This window comes from Phoxinus phoxinus (genome assembly GCF_949152265.1).
Source record: "Phoxinus phoxinus genome assembly, chromosome: 16".
NCBI classification, from domain to species: domain Eukaryota; kingdom Metazoa; phylum Chordata; class Actinopteri; order Cypriniformes; family Leuciscidae; genus Phoxinus; species Phoxinus phoxinus.
The window spans coordinates 21,604,174-21,616,353 of record NC_136891.1 but is presented as its reverse complement, the minus strand read 5'-3'; the positions used below and the strand labels follow the sequence as shown (position 1 = coordinate 21,616,353).

The 12,180-nt window shown below is 37.3% G+C and overlaps 1 protein-coding gene across 1 annotated transcript in view; it reads right to left on the bottom strand.

Moving 5' to 3' along the window:
* Window positions 1-9,775, bottom strand: part of rad51b (RAD51 paralog B) — a 44,949-nt gene extending 35,174 nt beyond the window's left edge. The window contains exons 1-7 of the mRNA XM_079639131.1: window positions 9,483-9,775; window positions 9,265-9,378; window positions 9,074-9,178; window positions 4,958-5,094; window positions 4,759-4,878; window positions 3,545-3,728; window positions 714-786 (exon numbers count right to left, since the gene is read on the bottom strand). Coding sequence (XP_079495257.1) covers window positions 714-786; window positions 3,545-3,728; window positions 4,759-4,878; window positions 4,958-5,094; window positions 9,074-9,178; window positions 9,265-9,378; window positions 9,483-9,566 — 817 coding nt within the window. The 5' untranslated portion in view covers window positions 9,567-9,775. The remainder of the gene's footprint in view (window positions 1-713; window positions 787-3,544; window positions 3,729-4,758; window positions 4,879-4,957; window positions 5,095-9,073; window positions 9,179-9,264; window positions 9,379-9,482) is intronic.
* Window positions 9,776-12,180: the final 2,405 nt, after the last annotated feature.

Sequence of the window (12,180 nt, the reverse complement as noted above, 5' to 3'; positions counted from 1 at the left end):
GCCATTCTTTCACTACATAATCCCAAGAGATGGAAAAGCATTTGTGTGCATGTGTGAGAGAAAGATACAGAGCAAATGAGTGGGAGAAAGAGTTCCTGGTAACTCCACCTTGCCGAATGGAACAGTGAGATATAAAGAAACCGATGTCTGGGGGTTAAGTTACAGGACAGAAACGTGTCTGTTAGATAACATGAGAACGGAGCCGGTTTCTCTTTCCTCAAAGCTTTGCCCCAAAACAAGACCCTCTTCAACTGTACACCTGGATGTACGCCAGAGTATACTTGCACTATTCCATATATACAGTGACAGAAGACGCGGGTCACTGCACAGCCTAGATGTCGTGGGAGACGCATGAGACCCAGACATGTTTGTTGAGCGAGTGGATTGTGTTTTCAGCCCCCTGGTTAGAGTAATACCATCTTCTCCAGGGTCATTGATGTAGTTCCGAAGAACCTACAACAGCTGCTTGTGTGGAAGGTCATATCTGACGCACATTTATCCCACATTCCATCTCTGAATGGCTCGGAACGATGGCTTCCATTAGCCAGATCAGAGAACGGCTCATTAGGGACGGATGAAACAGAAGAGCCTCTTGACAGGAATTTCTGGTCTAAATTTCCACCATCAAATCCCAAAACACGGTCATTTTAAACAAAAACATTCTCCTCAAAAATGAGTGTAGACTCCAGCAGACGATGGAAGGCTGTTCTTACCATCTGCCGGATTCCTCTGAGGACAGTGAACCTTCTCGCCCACATGTGTGGTGATCTGGTTAGTTAAAACCACCTGAGGGAGACAGAAGGGAAACATCTGTACTGCAGTTTAGTCCAGTTAGATTAGATCACACAAAGATGAGAATAAACAGTCTGCTGACACTATGCAAGTTCAGCGGATATTGAATTCCATCATCGCACTACTTAACAAATGTTTACATAACTCATTACATAATACTATTTTTTGGGCCATGTGGTAAGTACATTTTAAACAGGCAAATGCATAGGCCTAAATATAGATATATACTTATATATATATATTAGGGCTGGGGGAATTAACGCGTTAATCTTTGCGATTAATTTGAGATGTTTAACGCATTTAAAAAAAATAACGCAATTGACGCAGCACTTTTTTTGCCTCGTTTAAATGGCTTCCTGTTGCCTGCTATTGTGAGTGTGCCGAACCAAGTCACCCTGTCATGATGGAAAAGGACAAGGATGGAGTTTTAGGAGGAATGTTTACATTTAAAAAGTTGCCTGATGGCGCGTTTGACAAAACAAAGATGCTGTGTACACTAAGCAAAGCTGAATTCAAATACCATAGAAGCTGGATGCACCGAATTTTCGTCCGCCGAAAATGATCGGCAGAAAATGGCATTTTCGTGTTTTTGGCCAAAAAAAAAAAAGGCTGAAAATATAAGCCGAATATATGCCGCCCCGCCCCTCCGTGTTCGGCAATCAGGTTTTACGAGCGGGTTTGTCTCAATGGCTCTCTACTCAATGTTCCGCTCCGTGTTTGCGCTGAGCGTTCTGCTCTGTCGTTCACGCCACAAACGCTCCAATCATGTACCGATCATGCACTGGAAAAGCAAAAAAAAAATTTCAGAAGTAGACTTTGCAATAGCCCTACTGAGCTGGTATAGCCATGCTGGGCAACAATAGTAAAATTACTTGCTCTGATCACATGCTCTGGTAATAATAGCTTTGTAGGACTATACTTCATTTTGATAATGTGTGTGTGTGTGTGTGTGTGTGTGTGTGTGTGTGTGTGTGTGTGTGTGTGTGTGTGTGTGTGTGTGTGTGTGTGTGTGTGTGTGTGTGTGTGTGTGTGTGTGTGTGTGTGTGTGTGTGTAAAAAGGTGATGGCAATTTTGTCAATGGTCAAAGATGTCAATGGCCACTACTGTATGAATTCTGAAATATAAACAAAATCCACAATATTTGCATATATATATATATATATATATATATATATATATATATATATATTTAAAATTCAAAAAGATGTTGACAACAGAAATTGTAGATGAAATTGTTTCCTATTTTATAATACATTTTATATGAAATGTATTTGCATGAAATTACATTGTAATAAATTTTGTTATTGTGCAATGTGTGAGTTTTTAGAGGCTTATCTGATAGGGCTCTTCCAGAAATATGCAGAGGGGTCAAACAAGGGATTGTTGATGGCCTTACAACATGATCTATCTTAAGTACATGAATATTGGTGTTAATTAAAATATAGCAGTATGTCATTAACAGTACTTAAGCTTGCACTCAAAAAGCTAACATTGTTGGAACTAGGTCAATGTTCTGATTTGATCAAACGTGGTATTAAAGCGGTATTTAAAGTGAACCACTGCGCTAGTGTACGTCTTCCACGGCTCTCTTAATCAAAACTACACAAATAAAAACGATCAGCCAAAACCTAAAACATTTCAACATTCCTTTAAATTTCTAAAGCTTGGGAGAACAAACTTAATTACCTCATTACGGTTTGGCTCTAGGTGCTAAAGTGTAAGGTTTTATTTTGGAAACGTAATGGGTTGACCTATTTTACGGTTATGAGCTTTTATGTGTGTGAGGGGGGCTATAACATAGTTACCTACCTCTAGGAGTTATCTACCATGTGGTTTCATGTTGAGGCCCATTTCTACTGCTGTGGAAAGCAGTATTAAAACTCACTTGTGGCCACTGGCAGTGTCAAGCCAGACATTTACTGCACTGATTTAAAACACAAAAGCTATCTTTAAAATGAGCATGGCTGGAGGGGGACGAGAGGCAAATAACTGCAGATCAGATGAGTTTTGGGGTTAGAGCCTGAGATGTCCTCTGAGAATAGTTGACTAGTAATTTTGAAATAAGGGAATGCCCAGTATTTTGTTGAAACGCACTTCCATTTAAACCTGATCCTAATGTCACCAAAGCACAAAAATAGTCAATAAAATGGTAGATCCATCCTAATTTGCCTCAAGTAACAATAAACATGATCTGTAAGCAATTAGCTTACATTAACATGAACTTCCTAATATTTTATACTGTACTTTTCTCTATACAATAATCATAAAAATGTAAATGATTCAAAAAATTATTTGCTCAGACTTTCGGAACCCACTTTATGTGTTCAGTGGTAAACTAGTGGATAAGAATAATACAGACAGAGCTAAACCTGATCCTGGAACAGCCCTCCAGCTGTAGGAAGCGGAAAACCATATTCCGGTGCAATCCTATCTATCCTCTTCTAGATAAATGTGTGGTGATGCAGGAGGTGAGTAAAGGCTTCACGTATGAATCTTTGAAGATCTTAAAGTAGTGTGGAAATTCCCAAGATCAAATGACATGGAAAAGGAGCAGGCGTTGTGTGAACAGGCCTAGAGTGTTTTTCTAATTCATCTGGGCTCTCTAACGCCCTCTGGTGTTTGAAATATAGAGGTGACCTATAACACAGCACTATACACAAATGTATAGCGACACCTTGTGGTTGACCATGTGCACTACAAGTGTGCGATATTTGAAAAAGTCAGACATACACAACCATGTAAACAATCTTACTGGGATGCAGAACTCCTGCGAGAGGTACTTCAGTACAGCAGCTTCCTGGCCCAGTAAGTTACTCCTGTGCGTTAGATTACCCGGCAGCGACGTGTCAAACTCCTTCCTCACAACAGAGGCCACAGAATCCAAAATAAGGAGCCCCACTCGGCAAGCAATTATGTCCTCCTCCAGACGCCCCAGTCTGTGTAACATCAGAGCAGCAATAAAACGCCCCACTAATGTGTGTTCACAAGATTAAATACAGCCTGGCCTAGCATAATAGACCATCATGATCTTGTAATCAATTTTAAATTCAGGATTTGTATTCATTGCATTTACATTTTACTTTTACATTCATGCATTTAGCAGACGCTTTGATCCAAAGCGAATTCAGTCGCATTTATTATTCTATACACTACTGGTGAAAGGTTTGGAATTTATGTTTTTGAAAAAAAAGTCTATATGCTTGTTCGCCAAGGTAGGATTTATTTTTTTATAGATTATTATATATTAAAATGTAATTTTGATGTAATTTATTTTGCCACAGCTAGATCATCCTGTAGCCAAAGACTGGTTGTGCAATAATTCTAACCTTATTATAATATAATATAATAAAAATAAAATAAAAATAAAATATATATACCGGTATATATATTTTATTTTATCCAATAGACAAGTGTAAGCATTTCAAATCTGTGAAAGAAAAGTGTGTGTTACTGATGGTTGAAGTAATATTTACTTTTTTATTTATAGATAGACATAGGCTAGTTTATTCAGCAAAGCACTTTTTAGTAATAAAAAAATGGTTAGTTTTTTTCCACTGCTGTACCGAAAACATGCAGAACCATGATTTCAAAAACAAGATATGTACTAAAAAGTCATTTTTAATAAAAAAAAAAAAAAACGTATTTAGAATTTTTATATTTTTTGACAATATTACTGTTTTTACTGTATTCTTTTTTTTTTTGATAAATGGTGAGCATCAGAGACTTCTTTCAAAAACATAAAAAGCTATTATTTCATTTTGATTGGTAGTGTACATTTTATCACTTCATGGCATGCATTCCCTTAGAATCAAACCGAAGACATTGACATTGCACGCTTATGTCAACACCTAAACACCTAAAAAGCAGTGAAACTCATGAATAAAAGGAAATAATGACAAGTGTCATTCGTACTGTAAAAGTACAGTAACTGGAATTAAATATTATGTGTCTGGGAGATGTTCTAACCTATGCAGGACATCCTGACAGGTCAACTCCCTGAAGAGGTGAACACGAGATGCCATCTCCAGCAGACGCTCCTTCACCGAGAAGAATTCTGGGAATCTGGCCTGTGCCATTTCTATCAGTCTTAGAGAGGAAGATGGTTAGTTTAAGAGGAAACACAAAAAAAGCAGATCAGAGAGAGCATGCAAACGTTTTTATACACCTTTCAGCAGAGAATGCCGACTCTGTGTCGATGTAGATGACTCCACTGTCCAGACCTCCCATGCTCTTCGGCAATGTAGCCAAAATGCTTAGCATAATACAGAACTGAGTCTTTCCACAGCCTGACGGGCCGGTCACCTGAGAAACAAACACAGACATGATTACTGTGTCATGATTACTTACAGAGATAGTTTACTCAAATAAAATGACAATCGCCATTATTTACGGTACTCACTTTCATGTCAAAATCAAAACGTGAACTGGCGTTTTAATCTGTACCCTCATGACCTGTGATTTTTATTTAAGAACCAGGATTCACCCAGTCTTGGAAAACCCGGATAAACAGGTGAAACTCGACAAATTAGAATATCGTGCAAACGTTCATTTATTTCAGTAATTCAACTTAAAAGGGGAAACTAATATATTATATAGACTCATTACATGCAAAGTGAGATATTTCAAGCCTTTATGTGTAATAACTTTGATGATTATGGCTAAGAGCTTATGAAAACCTTTTCCCAATATTTTAATTTTGAATTTGGGGTTTTCATAAGCTGTAAGTCATAATCATCAAAATTATAACAAATAAAAGCTTGAAATATCTCACTTGGCATGTAATGAGTCTATATAATATATCAGTTTCCCCTTTTAAGTTTAATTACTGAAATGAAATTTTGCACGATATTCTAATTTGTCGAGTTTCACCTTGTATATGAGGTATTTTTTAGACCTGGAACAGTCATGGAAATTGATCAAATATAAAAAATATTGATTAAGTGTACAAAAATAGTATTGATATTTCTATAAATGAGTTTTTATATAATTATGTCAAGCGATTAAATATTCTATCAGGTAGAAATTGCTATTTCTGCGTAAAAAAAATTAATGTTTTAAATTTCAAATGACTTGAAAAGGTGTTCCTAATTTAATAATTGTATTTATTGATTTACAAATAATTTCATCACTTTAATTATTTTAAATGATTTATTTAAAATCATTTATTTTTTTAAATATATATTTACTCAACTTTGTACAGCAGAAACATCTTTGGGGGACTTTGAATATTGGGGGGATTAAAAAAGGTTGTAAAACTTCTAATGTAGTGAAGAGAAGGGAGCTAATGCAAACGCAAGTCTCTTTCACACACGCACACACACTGACTGTCAGCTCGTCTGAGGAGCAGTGCTGGTGCGTGTCAGGATTTTTAACAAGTCTGTCTCTCTCCATCACAGTTTCTCTCATCAGCGTTGTGGTCTAGAGTTAACCCATAATATTACAGTCCAGAGAGCATGTTGTTTCAAAGGTGCAACTTAAAAGTCATTTAAAACTCGGACTAAATAAATACATAAAGCATGTTAAAATGACCAATACTCGCATTATTGTTTTATTTTGCTTTCTTAAAACTGGAAATTATTATTCTATTATTATTTATTTAGTATTTAATTAAAATATGATTTATATATTATTAAAAAAAAAATCTGATAATACTTTACCTAGTCCAAATAGGTTTTTATACAATATATACAGAATGTGTTGTTATATTTTATATATAAACATATTTGGCTCTCAATGACATCAACTAAAATAATTGTTTAAAAGCCAACAAATAGGGGATTCGCTTTTTTAAAGAACGCATTTAAATGCGATCATCAATTCCAAAACAGTTTGCAGTTTGTATGTAGACATAGAATTATAATTTTTATAAGTTCATAGTGACAATGGAAAAGCACCATAAAATAGTCTGTGTATCTTGTGTGCTATATTCTATACTTTTAAATCTATTGCTTTGTGTAAGGAAAAGACATAGTATTTCACTGATAAACTTTTCCTGCGATGATCTTTTAATCAACTATTATGCAAGTTTAATAAATAATATAGGCGGCCGATACATCGGTGCATCTCTAGTTATGACTTTTCCCTACTATTTCTACTAGTAAGTCATAATTTCAACATTTTACAAAATAGTTTCGACTTTTCTGATTATAACTTAAGCCGGATGCACACTGTACGGTTTATAAAAGTCCTTTACGACTGTTTCTTGTCAGAATGTACTAACATGATCCCCACTGTAATCCATGTCACACTGTAGGATCAAAAATAAATGTCAGACTAATGGCGCTTTTCCACTGCATGGTACGGCTCGGTTCGGTTCGGTACGGTTCAACACGGCGCGGAGCGGTTCGGCTCGCTTTGCTTTTCCACTGCGTGGTACGACTCAACTCGGTACGGCACGGTTCGGTTTGCTTTAGCTCGGTTGCTTTTCCACTGCAGTTAGTACCGCTTCAAAGTGGGTGGGACTGATCGTTAAGTTGCATGTCTGGTGGTAGCCGTGTGCGGCTAAGAGCTGTGCTACTTCCGCTCCTCGGCAACCAACGAGAGGAACGTCTGCACCTCGTCCACTGACCACGATTCAGCCATTTCTTGTTTGATTTTTTTGAACTTTTTTTGTCAAGTAAAAACTCTAAAAACAGGTGCTACCGCGTTTGCTGTTGTCTGGCTATTTAAATATAGCGGGTTTAGTGTCTCGTGTAGCAAATATACAATGACGCTGAAGTGACGATTCTGTCAGACCAATCAGTGATCTGCAGTGTTTTCACGTCACGTTTAGTATCGGTACGGTACGCTTGGAACCTCAACAGAGGTGGTACCATTTAAAGCGAGCTGAAGCGAGCCGTACCGTACCGTACCATGCAGTGGAAATGCGCCATAAGAGAGCCGTACCGAACCGAGCCGTACCGTACCATGCAGTGGAAAAGCGCCAAAGCGTGCCGTGCCGTGCCGAACCGTACCGTACCATGCAGTGGAAAAGCGCCATATGTGGCAGTCAAGACGCATTAAAAATGGACGCACGTCGCACGCAAGAAAACTCATCTGGAGTTTTAAATTATCCATCCGTGACGCGTTCGGTGACTCTGAGCTGCATTTACATGTGGGATAGAAATGATAGCTAGAAAACAAAAATAATCTCTAGCGTTCATTTTGATCATGGCTTTTCTTGAAAATGAAACTGGGAGAAAAAAAACAAAATGTGTGTGTATAGCAAGTTGCAATTTGTTGTTGTCTCACGAATCACATCTTCAGGTTCTGCACTCCTATTGTTCTTTTATTTGATGGTTGTTGTATGAGAAGCCACACTTTAGGACTTTGCCTTAAAATTTCTGAGTGACAAAATTTCGTCTGAGGTCAAATTTGATCGCTATGGTCATTAATCTGCTTTCGGCGAACATGTCAAACTAGTGATCAAAGACTGCAAGATATCTTTTAGGATCCACAAAATTTGTCTCAAATGGACAAAATCGCACAGCACTAAGGTTATAACTTTTTGACTATTCCTGTATCATTAATCGATGAACTTAAAAACAATGAAAGAGGAAATGTACATAGAACTGGAATATTCAATTTGTTCTTCCATAATTTTTTGACTAAAAATTACCACCATTCGTTCCTTGCTTCCTTTGATTTCTGCTCCAAGAAACTGGTACCGTCCAATAATTAGCATTTGACGTGGAATTATGCGCATTTCTTCTAGTTAAGATTCTTCTAAAGGCACACTATTTCTTCTTCTTCTTCTTCTTCTTCTTCTTCTTCTTCTATGTGGCTACTGAGATCTCACAAGATTATTGGTCCAGATAGCCTTGTTCTTCTGTAAGGTAGTATCACTTATCTTGTGCAACATTATAGCTATTGAAACAAATATCAAACAGTATCAAGTTGAGTTTGCCCTCTTTCAGTCCTGTATACCAAGATTTTTGATTGTTCTATAAAATTCCAGAAAGTTCAAAATAGTTCTAGGAAGTTTTAGGAAGTTTATACTTACTTATAAGCAGTAACGTGTTATAGTTGATCCAATTGTTTATCTGGGGTGACTTTTTAAAACTTTTTCATTGTTATTAAGTAAAAGTTCATCAATTTATGATAGCCTACGGGAAAGCTTTTATTTGAAAAATAGTCAAAAGGTTTTAACCCATAGAGTCCACCCGGCTTCGGTATGATATAATTTCGACAGTTTATCTCATAATAATGATTTACAAGAGATTTTAATGTCCATGTGGTAAAAAAAAAAGAAAAGAAAAAAAGGATTCAACAGCATGAGGGGGAGTAACTTAGACCACTGTACCTCAGTGAGAGCACCCCGTGGCAGACCGCCCTGCAGTAACCTGTCCAGGACAGGAAGTGATGTGGAGAAACACAGCTCTCCCTTTTTCCTCCATAAATCCAGTGCCTGCCATGAAAAACAACATTACTAATAACGAAAGGCTTCGCGCGTTAAGTCAACCGGGCCTGATGGGGTGTGTGTGAGTGACTTACGGTTCTCACGGCCGGTGAACAAGCTTTACTGACCAGACGCAGGAGCTCCAGAGCAGCGGAATAACTGAGTCCGGCCAGCCGCATGAGCTCCACGGGAGTGGCGGACAGAACATCCTAAAGGACAGAGTTACACAAGTCTTCACTGTACGACGGCTCCTCAAACAGCTGGGCATTAATATGATAAAATAGCAGGTCAGGATGGCGTTGAACACTCTTACCTGGCAGGTTTCCACCTGATGCCTCTTGAGTCGCTCGCAGAGATCAGTTGAGACGCCCGTCCTCCGTAACTTCTTGCTTGCCATTTACACACACACACACACACACACACACAACAAACATTAAAAGAGTTATGCGATCGTGATATAACTATAATACGTTAAATGACAACCTTCGGTAACGACTGTACACATGATAAAGGCAGCTTTAGGTTTTGGTTTAATAAAAAAAACACCGTTATGAGTTTTGCAAAGCGCGCCCGGAAACAAAACAAAAAAACACAGCGCATGTGGATTGTGGGTAATGTAGTTTATGATACTAATACGAATAAACGTAGTAATATGGGGGAAAAAAGCTCATAAACAAAAAATGTAAACCAGGACAATAAAGGACTAATATAGTAAATAGTCTGGCATATACTGTAGATGAGCATACCTTTGCTGTCTTATGATAGCCTACTTTTTGTTTAAAAAAAAAAAAAACTAACTGTGATTTTGTTACAGTAAAAGTGTAGTGAACAGTTTTTTTGGCAAATTGATTACCATATAACCACTGTTTTACTACAAATACCATGGTTAAACTATGGTTAGTAACAAAACCATGTGGTTAATTACCATGGTTTACGGTAACTACAATAACCACAGTCTGTTGGTTTTATTTGTCGTAAAGACCATGGTTAATTTGCATAAGGGTTCAAGTATTTTAAACTGAAGAACTAAAGTAAATGAGGTTTTATTCCATTTACATGCGTGTATGTGATATTTATTAGGGGTGATATCAGCTAAATTGGGCCACTTTTCGTTAAATCGTTTGGGACAATAATACAATACCATATATGCCCTTTCCATGTGTTTTTATGATTAATAATGACTATTTTTTTATAATTTTGTGTTGAAATTATTTAATAAAATGTAATTATTTAGGCCCTACAGGTCTTGAAACTGTGCCAACTTTTTTTGCATGAGCAGTTTCAGGTAAAATGGGCCAGTCAAACTGCAAATAGTAATTTATCATCAATTTTAATTTTAAAACACAATTGCTTATACAGCCACATACCTGTAAAGTGCATTAAACAAACATATTCATATGTGCCATTAAAAATAAAATAAAAAACATTTTGGGTGCAAACCCACATATTAAAATGTGCAATTAAAAAAGTTTTTGGAACTGCGTGTGCATGCGTGTGCGTGTGCGTGTGTGTGTGTGTGTGAACACATTTAGAACGAAATGTGCAAATTACAAAAATTCACATTCAAAATTGATAACGTGTGTGTGTTTGATGAAAACATTTTTCAAACACAGTCTTTGCAAATGAAACCATCGTCATCACAGATACCATTCTCTTCACCACAGCTCTGAAACCAGGCAGAACACGGATCACATTTGACCCATTCCTCAGTAGCCTTAGGGTAATTTGGGTCACCATAGTGTGTGTTGCAGATTTTTCAAGGTGATTTGCTTCTCTTGCACTGCTTTTTTTCCTTTGGTTGCTTGCTGCCCGGGTACTTGCTGGCTTGCTTGGCTGGTTGCTTGCTGGATTTCTTTTTTTATTTAATATAATCAATGTGCTGCTCACTTGTGAGGTTATATGATGGTGGCTTCACTCTCTTTCTGATGGCCCTCTCCCTTTGCGGCACTGAGATCAAGACAGTGAATGTGACCGAATGTAAGACACACACTCACACTCACACTCAAACACATGTGTGTTTGTGATTGACACAGATGATGGCCCATTTTAGCTGAAACCATGTAGCCCATTTTACCTCAGTGGGTTAAGGTAAATTGGGCCGCCAAGAAAAACATCACTTTTTCAAAAAATATGTTCATATACCAAACTAACAACATTATTTCTGATTGATGCCATCAAGACAGATATGATGCATAGTTTTTTTTATGTGCATGTTAGTTTTTTTATAGATGTATCATCCTTATAATAGTTTAGTTAGATTTGGTATGCCAGGCTACTTACCATGCAGCTTTCTGGTGCAGTCTTGATTTGAATTATTGCCCCACCCACCATAGTAAACCAATCAAATCACCTGTTTTATTTTTGTTGTATTTGATCCCCCTGGGAAAGATCATACAAAAGTTCAGCGATGTTTCTTTTCACCTATTTGCGGATGATATCCAACTATACTGCAGTTTTAAGCCAACCGAGATCTGTAAGTTACACTCCTTGCTGCTTTGTCTTGTGGAAATGAAAAAATGGCTAAGTGTTAACTCTCTGCAGCTAAATGCAGACAAAACAGAAACACTGATTATTGCCCCTGAGGATGCAATCCCTGGGATTAAAAAATACCTGGGTGATTTAGGCCAGTCTGCTAAGTCTAGTCTTAGAAATTTGGGAGTCATCCTGGACAAAGACTTGTCATTAGTGCAGCACTGCAAGCAGCTGACGAGAAACTGCTTCTTTCAATTAAGGAAAATCTCAAAAATTAGAAACATGGTCTCACAAAATGATTTGGAGCTTATCATTCACGCTTTTGTGTCTTCTCGTTTAGACTATTGTAATAGTTTATTTTCATGCCTAAACCAGAAGGAGCTCTCTCGACTGCAATTAGTACAAAACTCTGCAGCTAGAATTCTGACACGTACTAATAGGAGGTCTCATATATCCCCTATCCTAAAAGAACTTCATTGGCTACCAGTGTCTCATAGGATAAATTTTAAAATTTTGGTTTTAGTTTTTAGAGCTTTGCA